This window comes from Mirounga leonina, unplaced genomic scaffold (genome assembly GCF_011800145.1).
Source record: "Mirounga leonina isolate KUSES-001 unplaced genomic scaffold, KU_Mleo_1.0 Mir_93, whole genome shotgun sequence".
Lineage (NCBI taxonomy): Eukaryota > Metazoa > Chordata > Mammalia > Carnivora > Phocidae > Mirounga > Mirounga leonina.
In genome coordinates this window covers 55,596,625-55,612,437 of record NW_023270854.1, presented here as the reverse complement: position 1 = coordinate 55,612,437, position 15,813 = coordinate 55,596,625, and the positions used below count along the sequence as shown (strand labels likewise).

Here is a 15,813-nt window from a genome sequence, read left to right as displayed (position 1 = left end):
CCTTTAAAATTCCAGTTCCTCCAAAGCAGGAACTGGAATCAAAAGACCTCTAAGCCATTTATTTTTATGCATCTATTAATATTCCATCTTAACTAGTCTTCCCAAATTAGTAACAGGGCTTACCGACTCTTCTCCTATATCTGAGCTTTAGAAACGTACAGCTACCCTGTAACAAAAATCTTCTTTCAAAGGTTAAAAAAATCACAGTTTACTATCACTTAATATTATGTACCTATAACCTAATAATAAAACCATAAGCTCCACTTACTCATTCAATTAAAAACGGATTAAAAACAAGCTATAGCAACCATCTACTCTCTTCTTTCCCCTCTTAAATGAAAGAATCAGCTAAGGAAAGAAGCCTGTAGCCCAAGTGATTGATCAAAGAAGTGCTCTCAACCTTACCTTTTAGAAGGTTAAAAGTCTCACGGATGATATTCTTAAGGGAGAAGTACAAAACATCTGTGCGAGCATGTGTCCTCATGGCCCAGAGGTGGGGAGGCCATCCTCCCAAGCACATCCACCACCCCACGCCCTCTGAGCACTGCCTCCCTCTCTGAGACAGGACAGTGCTGGTTGCCTCCAGCCCAGCAGCAAAGAAACAAAGGGCACTGGAGTTTCTTGCAGGAGGAGAAAGAATTCCCACTGCACGGTAGCTATTTAAAGAGGTAGGGTCTGTGGGACAGATCTGCCTCCCAGCCTTCCTGTTTGTGTCCCAGCTCCAATTTTCACCCACTTCCTAAGGAAGAATGCAAAGTGGAATCAGCCTCGAGAAGGCTGAGATTTATGAAAACCCGTGCAGTGTGAGAGGGCAAGTTTTAGAGAGTCTTCCCCTTTCCTTCTTTTCCTCACTAAACAGATATGAGGCTTTATTAAAAGTATTTTCAAAGTCAAAAGCAAACACTGTATCTATCATGATTTGATAAGTATTTCCACTCCAGAAAGAATTTTAACCTGAAATGCAGGAACAAAAGATTTTGTAGATAAATAATCCAACATGTCATAATGCATCCAAGTCATAGTGCAGAGCAAAAATGTGTACCTTATGGTCAGAAGGCAAGAGCTTGATTCAAAAAACCTCTGGGATTTGCTAGCTTTAAGTAAAGAAATTCACCCAATCTCTCTGGGCCTCACATAAGAAATTCACTCCATCTTTCTGAGCCTCATTTTCTTTGTCTGAATAAATGGGAATAATAACATGTACTTTACATGTCTATTGTGAGAACTGCAAAAGACAACTGTAAAAGACCCTGTATTTTGCTTTATATAAAAGTCAGATCATGCTGTCACTGCATCCTGGCATACAATTTCCCAGCTGCTGTTACATAGTATCAGTCATTAGCAGCTGGATACAAAGAGCTAATACCTCCCCTCTCATCTCTCCAAAATTATACTCTGTATGCATTTGTTCACTTGCCTGTTATCTGACTTCCCCAATGGTAATAAATACTTAACAATATTCCCAGAACCAAGAATAGCACTTAGCATTTATTAATATACAATAAGTACTTGTTAAATAAATGAAGAGAGAAATACACAATTTCAGAAAAATCAAGCAAAATGCTCTACACATAGTAAACCTGTAACTTATGAATTAATGAATGAACCACAACCTTTTTTCTACAGAAAAACATCCCAGGAAAAAATGCAATATAACAGAATTTTAAGACAAGTTGGAACTCTTAAAAACATTTGACATAAATATGACTATATGTTTTGTTAGATCACCCTGTTCAAATACATTATTAAGATGGTTAAGGTACAGGTTTCTTACAACATGGATATGAGTTACAATATTCAGTATAAATTAATTCAGTGAAAAAGAGTTTACCTTAGTTTAGAATCTACCTAAAATCCTTCCTCAGGCCTCTTTCTGTTAAAAAATGGAAACTCCTATCCTCTGGTGCCCTTCAAGTTCTAGTGTGTAGCAGTGGGATTTGATAAGGACTCACTGATTCTTTTTTAAGAGCATTACCCAGACAAGGAGGATACAAACCTGTGGTCCCTTGTGGTTCTTATGATCCAACTACTAATGTTTCATATGACATAACAACATGCCGGGAGACAGGATAGTCTCAGGGATCTGTAACAACAGATTTAGTTTCGAGCCTTCACATCACTGCCTCAATCCAGTTCAGGCCACGAGAGACTAAAAATCAATTCTTTGATGGCTGCTCATTAATTTATCACGTGTAAAGAAGAAAGCGACTTTAGTGGATACTTCTCCATTTTATTAAATTACCAAGAGAGGAAAGATCCTGCATCTTAAAAGATCATATAAAACATAATTCCCTCTTACTTTAAGGATTTCTCTTGCTTTGCTTGAGAAATAGGACCTTCCACGTCTCTCTTCCTTTCCTCTCTGCCTTCTCTCTTGGCTCCCACTTTATAGATAGAGTAAGAGCTAACTACAGATCTTTTGGGAAGTGTTAAAAATGGAAAATAAAGATTTAAAGTTTCTCACTCTGAATGAAGTCATTTTGGTTCCGCAATATGAGGAAGCATTCCATAACCACTGAGCCTGAAAGCTGTATTGCTTTTGGCCAACAAGAAAGAATCTCTGAAGAACAGAGAGCGGTGGTCATATAAAAACAGAATTTCCTGCCTTTAACAAGTATCTATACTCTTTTTCTGAGCTCAAAGTTTCAGACATTGTGACATGTTGTTTGCCACAAACCCATTCCTTCTTTCTGATGCAGCCTCCCCAGTGCTAGAGGCATTTTTAATTGATTAATTACAAATTCTAAAGAACTTTTGAAATAGATTTTTTGACAGCTTCCAGCAGCAAGGCTTTCTCACCTTACATGTAGCCTCTGCCCTGACAAACACCAGTCTACAGGGAGCTTGTAAGTTGAACTACAAGGGTTATCAGATGTGGCTTAAATGCCTCCTAGAACATGTACATTTGACCCTGGGGGAGGGGAACGAATTGTCAAAACTGCCATCCAACAGTCATCTGATGTAAGAAGAACCCTTGGAAGTACCCACCTGGAAGCTCTGCCATCCTCCCCTGGGGATGCTAATGGACCACTAGCTATTTCCTGTAGAACAGCTTTATTGTCCCGGTGACTGACAGACTTAATCAAGATACCACTGTGTATTTGTTTAGCAAACAAAAAGAAGATAACTTCAAGATACTGATTAGAGGGTTCTGCTATGCTATTTCTATTATTATAGTCTCAAGTATGTATCTTTTTTAAAAAAAAATTTTTACTTATTTATTTGACAGAGAGAGAGAGTGGCAGACAGAGGGAGAGTGAGAAGCAGGCTCCCCACTGATCAGGAAGCCCAACGTGGGGCTCGATCCCAGGACCCTGGGATCATGACCTGAGCCGAAGGCAGACCCTTAACCGACTGAGCCACTCAGGCACCCCTATATATCTCATTTTTAATAAACATTTATCTAATGCTACAAAAAACATAAAAATCAATCTTTAAGGGAAGATAATTCATAGGCATGACTAAAAGGAACAAATATCATAGAACACATTATCTCAAAGTCTGCCATTCCTAGGTATGTACGCTGCACAACAGAATAATAATGAATATTTTTTTTGCCATCTGCTGTTTTATAAGACAGCTGATTTCCTGTGAGCTGACTCTAGCAATTATGATTAATGAGGAATAAAAGAAGTAAAACAAAGTTACATTCAAAGATCAATCTTATTGATAAGGATGTATTTTGATAGCAAGTTAATTCTGAGAGGTTAGGACTATTTCTTTTCCAAAATGAGAGAAAAAGAAGATGATTATTTGTCAATTCATGAATTGGTAAGACAGGTACAGAAGTAACTATAAGCACAAAGGTAGTGTGTACTAAAAGGGAAAGTATAGCTTAATATCAAGAGTGCAGGGCATGGGGCACCTGGTGGCTCAGTCATTAAGCGTCTGCCTTCAGCTCAGGTCATGGTCCCAGGGTCCTGGGATCGAGCCCCACATTGGGCTCCCTGCTCAGCGGGAAGCCTGCTTCTCCCTCTCCCACTCCCCCTGCTTGTGTTCCCTCTCTCGCTGTGTCTCTCTCTGTCAAATAAATAAATAAAATCTTAAAAAAAAGAGTGCAGGGCATGAAGTAAGAAGGGCATAGGTCTAACTGGCTTTGCCACTTGCACACTGCGTGAGTTTGGGCAAAGTTAATCCTTCTACGCTTTGCTTTACTCATGGATAAAACAGAGATCACAATAGTGCCTGCCTCCTAGGACAGTGGTGAAAAATAAACAAATTTTGAGTACAAATCCTTAACAGAGCACCTGGCTTTTGAAGTTCTCAATAAATAACACTGATACAAAAGAAAAAGATTAAAAGAAATACTTAAATTGCCATGGACATCCAAAGGAGAAAGACAATTCCATCCATAAAAAAGAGATACAGAATTTTCTAGCCAGGAAACTCCTGTCTTGGGATAGTTTGAATATACATGTTGTCCTTGACTTATAATTGGGGAGAGAGTACCTGGAAAGAAGAGGGGCCACTGCCACCCCTTATCTCCCAGTTCCCATACCGCCTTCTTTCTGAAATGCCCAACCATGGTCCTACATCCAATCTCAGCCTGTGTCAATCCAGGGCATAGTAAATGACCTTGGAGTCTCTTCTCTCCCTCCCCAAAAAATTGCTTCTTGTTCAACAACAGAGATGTTCTCAAAGGCTACCTTAATATGTAAAAGAAAACATCCAGAATATTCATAAAAACTAAAATTTCTGTTTCTGGTCATGACGGATTAACTGGGAATGGAGTAGCCTTCCTGCCATACAACTGGAAAACTGGATAAAATATGTGAAAAACTGCTTATAAATATTAGAAGAAAGTAAAGATGTGATCCCTGAGAGAAAGGGAACAACTGAGGTAAATCCTACAGTTATCCCAGCTTTCATCCTGGATGCACATTCCAGACTGGAAGTGTAGTGAGAGGAAACCCAAGAATACTGTGGTCTCACTGAGCTAAGGGGACACAGAACAGAGGTCACAGAGGCTAAGGGAGATGAAATTTTCTAGGACAATACCAGACAGGAAGAAGCTATGCAGGGCTCAAGAAATCCAAATAAGGGTCTCTTTGAGTTTGTTGCTAAATGGTAAGTCACACATAAACAGGGTTAACTTCATAATGCTAGACAAAAAACGAATGAGGATCTTTAAGTTAAATGATTCACAGATATCACAAAGAGCTAGGAGACACCTGGGTTTTTAATAGCTAGAACAGGAAGTCTGTGTTGAGCACCTGGAGTTCAGGTCCCAACCCCAGAAGAGTCTTTAGTAGTAAGATAACTTTAAAGTATCAGTTTAGTAATATGTCTAAAGGTTACTGTAGACCTGCCCAAACAAACCTTTTAAGAGAAAGACAACAAACTTTACACTGAATAAAAGCAAACAAATCAGGGAGACGCCGCAGACCCGGGACCCGGAGCAGCTCGGAGGCGGTGAATAATAGCTCTTCAAGTCTGCAATAAAAAATGGCCTCCAATAAAACTACATTGCAAAAAATGGGAAAGAAACAAAATGGAAAGAGTAAAAAAGTAGAAGAGGCAGAGCCTGAAGAATTTGTGGTGGAAAAAGTACTGGACCGACGTGTAGTGAATGGGAAGGTGGAGTATTTCCTGAAGTGGAAGGGATTTACAGATGCTGACAATACTTGGGAACCTGAAGAAAATTTAGATTGTCCAGAGTTAACTGAAGCATTTCTTAATTCTCAAAAAGCTGGTAAAGAAAAAGATGGTACAAAAAGAAAATCTTTATCTGACAGTGAATCTGATCATAGCAAATCAAAGAAGAAAAGAGATGCTGCTGATAAACCAAGAGGCTTTGCCAGAGGTCTTGATCCTGAACGAATAATTGGTGCCACAGACAGCAATGGAGAATTAATGTTTCTCATGAAATGGAAAGATTCAGATGAGGCAGACTTGGTGCTGGCAAAAGAGGCAAATATGAAGTGTCCTCAGATTGTAATTGCTTTTTATGAAGAGAGACTAACTTAGCATTCTTGTCCAGAAGATGAAGCTCAATAATTGTTTGCGTTGCTTTTTATATATATATATATAAAATCTGGGTCTTTGTTTTTTTGATTTATTAGTGTGAAGAAATAACATTCTAATGAAAATCACGTTTGATACGTTTGTTTTGAAGTAGTATTGGGGGAGTTGTTGGGTTTTTTTTGCATCTATAGCACTGGTTACTTTGAACAAATAAAAGCTTTCTGTAGTTGCTTCCTTTATCAGAAAAAAATATTTGAGACCATGGTATATTATCCCCCTGCATTAGAGAACACCTTTTTAAATGTTGGGGGAAATTTCATAGTCGTTACTCAGTCAGAATTTGTGTTTAGGGGCGCCTGGGTGGCTCAGTTGGTTAAGCGACTGCCTTCGGCTCAGGTCATGATCCTGGAGTCCCGGGATCGAGTCCCGCATCGGGCTCCCTGCTCGGCGGGGAGTCTGCTTCTCCCTCTGACCCTCCTCCCTCTCATGCTCTCTGTCTCTCATTCTCTCTGTCTCAAATAAATAAATAAAATCTTTAAAAAAAAAAAAAAAAGAATTTGTGTTTAACTCCTATATGCCTGAGGACCATTCTGGGTCTTTTGTTTATTTAGGGGGTTTTTGTGTGTATACTTAAAATACATACATAAATGGTTTTTGTTTTTTTAACATTCACCAAAACAAAAACAGCATTTATAACCATGGATAAGCCCATGTTTCTGGGATGCTATCATTTTCAGCAACTTAAGAAATCACTTAAAGTTAAACAAGTTTTTCCTGAAGCCTTAACCTTTCAAATTTTTAAATTGGACAATTTAAAAGCAGCAATATCTGAATCCATATTCATATCTACAGTCATAAATGCAAGTTCATTTGCAAGTTCCCTAAAAGGAAAATTTTATCACCACCAACAACCTCCCCACCCAAATGACAAAACTAGGTAAGTCCTGGTGTGTTTTAATTAGGTAAGCAAAACTTAGTTAAATGGACATTTAAAGGTTCCTTCTAGTGAACCATTCCTTTTCAAGAAGTTGAAATCTCTGTGCTGTATTGACTAAAAGGTCATGATTCATGGAATGTCTAAGACTTTGTTCATGGAAACCTAATCATAATCAGATGGTTAGAGATGTTGGCAATTTAGCTCCTGCTGAAATAAATGGGTGGACAGACTTTTATAATCCAAATTCTTAACCTGCATGTATTTTCTTTATCCCAACTCGTTCCTGACATGTAGGCTCAGTCTTCTCAGTATTTGATTTACTGGTTCAGCAGAAACCAGGAAAAACAATAACTTTGTAGTCAGAATGTTATCCAACTGTATATTGTTTACTTTATTGTAAATACTGGTAAACAGTGGTCAATAAATAGTTTTATATTCAAAAAAAAAAGCAAACAAATCACAAATCTAGCATTCAATTAAAAAAAAATACTACACATGCAAAGAAGCAGGAAAATGAAGATAGAGAAACAGATTCAAAATGACATAGTTGAGGAATCAGCACACAAGAACAATTATAAATGTGCTCAACATACCTAAGGACTTAAAGGAAATATATGAGGAAACAAATAGAAAACTTAAAAATGAGACTTTACAGAAATGAAAAATTATCTGAAATGAAAATATACTAGATGGGATTATCAGGATATTAACTGCAGAAAGACCAGTATCTTTGAAGACAATATAGACAACAGCCAAACACAAAGAGCAGGGGGAAAGGCTGCAAAAAAACGAACAGCCTCAGTGACTTGTGGGATGACATCAAGTGATCTAACATATATGTTATTGGAGTCCTGGGATAGGGGTCAGAGGATAAAAATGATATAGAGAAATAATGGCTGAAATTTTTCCAAATTCAATGAAAACTACAAACTAGAAATCCAAAAAACTCAATGAGCCCCAACAAAGATAATACAAATAAAACCACAGCCAGGCAAATATCATGACACAATTGCTAAAATCCAGAGATAAAGGGAAACATCAAGAGCGGCAGAATGGAAAAAACAGACATAATGTACAGGAGAACAGTAAGAATGACTGCAAACTTCTCATTAAAACAACACAAGCAAAGAGTAGCTGAATGACATCTTTAAAGTACTTGAAAGAGGGGAGCCTGGGTGGCTCAGGCATTTAGGCGTCTGGGATTGAGCCCTGCATCAGGCTCCCTGCTCCTCAGGAAGCCTTCTTCTCCCTCCCACTCCCCCTCTGCTTAAGTTCCCTCTCTCGCTGTCTCTATCTCTCTGCCAAATAAATAAATCTTTAAAAAAATAAAGTACTGAAAGAAAAATGAAAGGTCATCCTAAAATCCTATATCCAGTGAAAACTCCTTCAAAACAAAGACTAAATAAATACTATCTTAGACAAACAAAAGTAAAAAGAATTCATGGCCAGCAGATCTGCACCACAAGAAATGTTAGAGCAAGTTTTTCATGAAAGAAAATAATTCCAGATGGAAACTTGGATCTGCACAAAAGAATTAAAAGTGTGGACATTTGTAAATTTGTGAGCACATGTAAAATTAAAGTATGTCCTTGTTTTTTTATTTCTTTAAAATAAAATTGACTGTTTAAGGGGCGCCTGGGTGGCTCAGTTGTTAAGTGTCTGCTTTCGGCTCAGGTCATGATCCCAAGGTCCTGGGATCAAGTCCCGCATCGGGCTCCCTGCTCAGTGGGGAGCCTGCTTCTCCCTCTTCCACCCACTCTGCTTGCATTCCCTCTCTCACTGTGTCTCTCTCTGTCAAATAAATAAATAAATAAATCTTTAAAAAAATAAAATAAAATAAAATTGTTTAAAAACAAAAATAATAAGTGTATTATTATAAGGTTTTTGATATATGTACTAACATTCATGACAACAATAACACAAAGGACGGGAAAGAGAAAATGAAAGCATAAAATCATAAGGTTATTACATTACACATGAAGTGATATATTATTTGAAGGTGAAAAGTGATAAGCTAAAGTGGCATATCATAAACTCTGCAGTGACCACTAAAAATAATGGATAAACAGCTATAAGACAAGACTGGAGATAAATGGAATAATAAAAAATATACTTAAGTAATCCAAAAGAAGGCCAAGAAAGAGGAGAACAGATGGGATAAATAGAAAACATAGCAAGATAGTATATTAAACCCAACGACACTAATTAGGGGCACCTGGATAGTTCAGTCGGCTGAGCCTCTGACTCTTGATTTTGGCTCAGGTCATGATCGCAGGGTCCTGGGATAGAGTCCTGGGTGGGGTGCCACACTCAGCGGGGAGTCTGCTTCTCTCCTTCTGACCCTCTCCCTGCTCGCACGCTCTCTCTCTCTCTCTCTCGTTCTCAAATAAATAAATAAATAAATCTTAAAAAGAAAAAAGAAAAAGAAACACACTAGTTATAAAGACACAGAGTAAAAGGATGGACTGTTTAGCATGTAAACATTAATCATAAGAAAGCTTGGATGGACATTAATTCAGACAAAGCAGACTTCTGTGGCTTTGTGTCCTAGGGGAGGCAGATGTCAAGACTAAATCAGAGGTTCAGGAGATTTATTTGGGGAGACATTTGTGCAAGACAAAGGCAAGAGAGAGCAAGACTGGACAGGAAAAGACCTTCAGGGATGAATGCTATCTGACACCAGTGAAAGGAGAGGAGGAGAAAGAAGATTTGGGTTGGAAGGGCCTCAGGCTGCAGTGCAGGTACAAGAGTCTCAGTCAGGCTGATGGGCTGTCCCCAGCAGATACTGCCCAGTAGAAGACCTGGCATTGGGCAAAAACAGCCCAGCTCCAGTATCATGTTGTGCTCGGTCATGAACTGGCAGCATCCTGGGGAGAGCATAGCCATAGCAGGAATATATAGCAGATCCCTCAAGTATGGCAGCTGAAGTCACCAGCTAAGTATACTACTTTTTGGAAAGGAAGTTTGAATAGCACAACTCTATGGACAGCCACAACTTTAGAACAAGGGACATGACCAAGGACAAAGAACATTATTTCTTAATGATAAAAAAGCTGATTTCACAAAGAGAACCTAACAACCTAACCCTAAATATGTGTGCACTAAATCACAAGACTTCAAAATACTTAAAGTCAAAACTCTAAAAACTCAAGGGAAAAACAGACAAATCACATTTATAGCTAGAGATGTCAACACTTCTCTCTGACAGACAGTACAAGTAAACAGAAAATTGGAAAAAATATAGAAAAGTTAAACAACAGCATCAACCAAATAAACTTAATGGATATTTCTAGAATACTCCCACCCAAAAGAGCAGAATAGATATTCTTTTTGAACTCACAGTGCATGTCACGAAGATAAATCATATGCTTGGCCATGAAACAAATGTCAACAAATTTTAAAAGACTTAACTCATAAAGTATGTTCTTTGACCATAATGGAAGTTATTTAGAAATTGGTAAAAGAGATCTAAAAAATGCCCAAATATTGGGAATTAAACAATATATGTTTAAATAACCCAGAGATCAAAGAAGAAATCCTAAGGGAAATTAGAAAATATTTGTAATTGAGTAATAGTAAAACTACAACATCACCACACAAAACTACACAAATCAATATTCATGCGATGCTGCTAATGCAATCCTTAGAGGGAATTTTATAGCATTAAATGCTTATTATTAATAAAGAAGTCAATAACACATGATCTAAGCTTCCATCTTAGGAACCTAGTAAAAGAAGAAAAAATTAAGCCCCAAATAAAGCAAAGTGAAGAAACAATTAAGAATGTAAATTAATGAAAAGAGTAAGCAGGTAAAAGATAGAGAAAATAAGTTTTTAAAACCTGGGTTTTGGAAAAGATGAATAAAACTGATAAATTTTTAGCAATTTGATCAAAAAAAAAGGAGAGATTAATAACCAGTATTGTGAAGGAAAAAGAGGATGGTCCCTCAAAATCCAACAGATAGCAAGTGGATAGTAATGGAATATTATAGACAACCATATGCCAAGAAATCCAACAGCTTACATGAAATGGACAAATTCCCCCTGAGAGATATAAACTACTAAAGCTGACAGCAGAAGAAATAGAATCTACTCACATTTATTAAAGAAACTGAATTCATAATTTAGAACCTGCCAAAAAGAGAACTCCAGGCCTAGATGGCCTCACAGTATGCTATCAATTTAAAAATGAAAAAATACCAAACCTGCACAGAAAATGGGAGGCACAGAGAACTCTTCTCAATTCACTGTAAGAAATCAGAATTATCCTGATATGAAATCCATACAAGACATTACAAGAACTAAAACCAACAGACCAACATTGTTCATAAACATAAACACAGAAATCCTCCATAAAACAAGAGAAATCAAATCCAGCACTAGTTGATGACATCTTGTATCTGACTGCTAAAGTCTATAGCAATATTATTACTGTTGAGTCCTGTTTTTTCTTATGTCACTGTAAATCCTCTGTTGGAGATGAAGACTTACATTTGCACTGGTCATTTGATTTAAATTCAATAGTACAGGTCCTCCTGGTTAAATATATTGTTATACTGCCTAAGATGATGCAGTAAAATGGCTGGAACACAGCAAGTGCCTACAATTTCTTTTTTTTTTTTTAAAGATTTTGTTTATTTATTTGACACAGAGAGAGACAGCGAGAGAGGGAACACAAGCAGGGGTGTGGGAAAGGGAGAAGCAGGCTTCCTGCCGAGCAGGGAGGCCGATGCGGGGCTCGATCCCAGGACCCTGAGATCATGACCTGAGCCGAAGGCAGTCGCTTAACCAACTGAGCCACCCAGGTGCCCCGTGCCTACAATTTCTAATGCTACCATTTTTTAGCACCTAGGTCCAACTATAACATGTAGTCCGTCAAATCATTGTTTGCAGACTTGAACTGATTAGGCATATGGATCCTCTTAAAGTGAATTCTTTAATTAGCCCTGTTGATAACACAGAAAAACTGATGACACAGAATGCAGAGTGAGTGACCTTACAAGGAGTTATGATTGATTTGAATTCCAAGGCAAGCTTGGAAACAGGATCTAAGGGTCTTAGCTTGTGCATTGGGCTAGCATACACTTCATATCCAATTGGTTAGAGAACAGATTGCAACCTCAGAAGGCAGAGTCTTTAAGCTCCTGAAGACGGATGCATTAACGTCAGGGCCAGCTTAGTCCTGCCAAGGACCCCTTGATTGTAGCAGGGAGAGGAGACATCTTCCTGTGAACTTGCAGGACTCAGGCCTCTCTTAAGACATTGTTTATTGTCTTGAGCTATTCCTGTGGTGATTAGGAACAATCTGATGGCAAAGATTAACAGTACTTTATCATATCTGAATGTATGGCTGAAGTATTGCAGTTACTTTCAATTTTCCCTTAGCACTGTTTTAAACATCACTATTGCACTGAGTCAAATTCACTTTATGACTAATAATAATATTAGCTTTATTTGTTTTCCTTTCAGTTGATAAAACAATGGGTGATTATATAGTAGATTATATAGTAGGCTCTTCTTCAGGTATATTCTGGAGATCTACCTGAATACCCAAATTTGCCAATATAAAAATGTTTTTCACAGGCAGATGGCTATCTTACAACTTACACTTGGTATCTTCATATCACAAATTAACTGCTTTCTCAAGTTTTATTAAATTTTTCTTTTCCAATTAATGAAAAATTCACTGAAATGATCAAGCATCACTCTTCACCAAAAGAAACTCGTAGTCGGTGGCTCAGTTGGTTAAGCATCTGCCTTCAGCTCAGATCATGATCCCAGGGTCGTGGGATAGAGCTCTGTGGTAAATAAATAAACTCTTAAAAAAAAAAAAAATTTGTAGTGGGAACCTCATGTCTATGTGGATTCCCCATACATATGAAATTAAATTTAATTTTCCCCTGTTTAAATTTTGTAGTGGGCTTATTTACATCATGTGTATATAAACCAAAACAGAATTTGACTTTCTAAGAATATCTTTATTTTCTCTTTACCTTTATCCTCCACACTCAGTCAGGAAAGTTTCTGCATACTCAAAAAGCAGAGGAAAATATAAAGCCATGTTGAGATTCAGATCCTGGCCAACAGTTAGAGCACACTTAACTGACTCCCCATTAACCACTCCTCAATACACATAGCATGCAGTGTGAATGATGGGGTCCCTGCAAAATAAAAAAAATACTTCATTTCATAGAACTTTCAACAAATAGTAAAACAAAATGGATTAAGTCCATAAATGCCCATTCACACGATGGTATTTTAAGAAGAAAATTACTGAGAGACTAATGTTATTGATCCTGCTGAACATCAAGGTAAAACCAGTCACCATTCCACTATTTTTTATACATCAGCATTTGTCTTTATGCAAATGAGAAAGCTTCCTTTAGTGGCAACAATCCAGACTGTAGTAGTTCAACAGTGGATTTCATCTTTGTAGGTAACTGCCATATCACAGAGGTTTTTATCTTATTATCAGGGTACTTGTCTTATCCAATGAGACTATGTATGAACCCATAAACACAGAACAACATAAGCCTTTATAAAGTGCCTTTTTCAGAAATACCGAATTATTTGATATCTGTATTTTCTTGCTCTACTTCTATTAAGTGGTAATAATAGCAGTAGAACTGATAACAAAGGCAATTTTTCAGTCAGCTTTCCACAGTGGGGGCAGGGATGGCAGGGAGGCAGAGAGAGAGGCTAAGGAGAAGGAAACGAAGGACAGTAAACTCATCCCAGGCCTGAATAGAATCTCTGCCAGTAAAGGCATGCTTCATTCTGATTGGTCTAGTGCTGACACAGAACAAACGATTCCTTCATTCATCAAATGTCCTTAAGATTGTACCTGGTACCAGGCTCTGTGTTGGAGATAACAGATACAATGTGAAGCAAAGACAGACGTTCTTGGCCCTTGTCAAGGCTGGTCTGAAAGGAAGGTCAATCCTTTGGCTGCAATTACAAAATGGTGATAAATGTCATGAGTGAAGGCTTCTCTGAGGAAGAGCTGCTTGAGCTCCAGCTGGACAGATGAGTATGGTTCAACTTGGTGCACAGGGTGATGAGGCTGATGTTCAGAAGAACATTACAGACAGGACAAACAGGGCAAGAGGAGTGTGGGGCATCTGAGCAGCTTGAAGAAATGGGAGGCGCACCGGTGGCTAGAAAGGTGGATATGGCCAAGAGATGCTGACCTGGCCATGGAAAGGATTTCAGTTCAGTCCTTATCCCTAAACAATGGGAAGCCATTAAAGATAATTTTAACCAGAATTTTATTATTGCCTCCTCAAGATTTTTTTTGTACCAAGTACACTAAGAGGAAGCATGGAAATCTTAATGAAAATAATTTCCATGAGGGCGCCTGGGTGGCTCAGATGGTTAAGCGTCTGCCTTTGGCTCAGGTCATGATCCCAGGGTCCTGGGATCGAGTCCCACATCGGGCTCCCTGCTCCTTGGGAGCCTGTTTCTCCCTCTGCTTCTCTCTCTCTCTGTCTCTGTCTCTTGTGAATAAATAAATAAAATCTTTAAAAAAAAAAAAAAAAAAAGAAAAGAATTTCCATGAGTCTTCCAATATAGTATGTATGTATAACACGGACCTTTAAACATACAGTAAAAATAACTTCACTCGATGCAAAGGGAAGGCTTAGTCACAATTTTCATTCATCAAACAAGTATTTATTGAGTACTTCACTATATGCCAGACATGATTCTCAGGTTCTTCTGATTCTTGACATTCACCATAGAACAAGATAAAGACCTTTACCCTCATAGAGTTTAATTCTAGTGATACAGATAAAAATAATACAGACAGGAAATAAGTAAACTATGTAGTAGTTAAGAAGATGGTGTCATGGAAATGAGAAATAGGGTTAAGGAGGATAGAATGAGGAAGCAGAAGAGAGAGGTAGCAAAGTTTGGTATTAAACAAGGTTTAATTAATTAAACAAGGCCTCAATAGGAAGATGAAATTTCTATAATTTTGGTTGCTCATCAAACTTTGAAATAAAAGAGGGCGCCTGGGTGGCTCAGGCGTTAAGCGTCTGCCTTCGGCTCAGGTCATGATCCCAGGGTTCTGGGATCAAGCCCCGCATCGGGCTCCCTGCTCCACGGGAAGCCTGCTTCTCTCTCTCCCTCTCCCACTCCCCCTGTTTGTGTTCCCTCTCTCGCTGTGTCTCTGTCAAATAAATAAATAAAATTAAAAAAAAAAAACTTGAAATAAAAGAATAATTCTAGTGCCATTTCTAAACACACTTCAAGTTTAACGTCTGAGACAAAGAGATCAAAGGAAATATTAGCTATTGCTCAAAACTTAATGCTTCTGTATTTTCGGTCTTGTAATGGTCCTTCTATTCTATTAATGGTCCTTCTATCCTTGTTTAGGGATAAGGACTGAACTGAAATCCTTTCCATGGCCAGGTCAGCATCTCTTGGCTATATCCACCTTTCTAGCCACCAGTGTGCCTCCCATTTCTTCAAGCTGCTCAGATGCCCCACACTCCTCTTGCCCCATTTGTCCTGTCTGTAATGTTCTTCTGAACATCAGCCTCATCACCCTGTGCACCAAGTTGAATCCTACTCATCTGTCCATACTATATAACATTTTGAATACTGGCTCATGATTTTACTGCACTTTTCATATGGCAGTGATTTATTCATGAGCAAAAGAAAACCAGTATCACCAGTATTATAACTTTAGCTTCTTTCAGGGATAAATGCTGACAGATTTTTATCTTCAATTCAGTCCTTATGCCAGTAAGGTAAAAAAGCCCAAAAGATACTTCAGAGTAACAGATACAGCAGGAGAGGAAAATAAATGGTGAATGTATAATACTAAAGTAATAGTACTTGCATAATAAGTACAAAATTATTATTAGCTAATACCCTTAATTACAAGCAAACTTTAAAATAAGTTTTAA

The 15,813-nt window shown here is 38.0% G+C and overlaps 2 protein-coding genes across 4 annotated transcripts in view; one reads left to right on the top strand and one right to left on the bottom strand.

The window, feature by feature from the left end:
- ARHGAP28 (Rho GTPase activating protein 28) overlaps positions 1-15,813 on the bottom strand; it is a 221,634-nt gene that overhangs the window by 163,076 nt on the left and 42,745 nt on the right. The window lies entirely within an intron of this gene.
- Positions 5,377-5,982, top strand: LOC118004580 (chromobox protein homolog 3-like). Its single transcript, XM_034995992.1, has one exon. It carries the CDS (start codon positions 5,446-5,448, stop codon positions 5,965-5,967), a length of 522 nt encoding a protein of 173 aa, XP_034851883.1. The 5' UTR covers positions 5,377-5,445; the 3' UTR covers positions 5,968-5,982.

Coding starts and splice junctions, on each gene's coding strand:
- LOC118004580 (XM_034995992.1), top strand. CDS start 5,446: ATGGCCTCCAATAAAACTACATTGCAAAAAATGGGAAAGAAACAAAAT.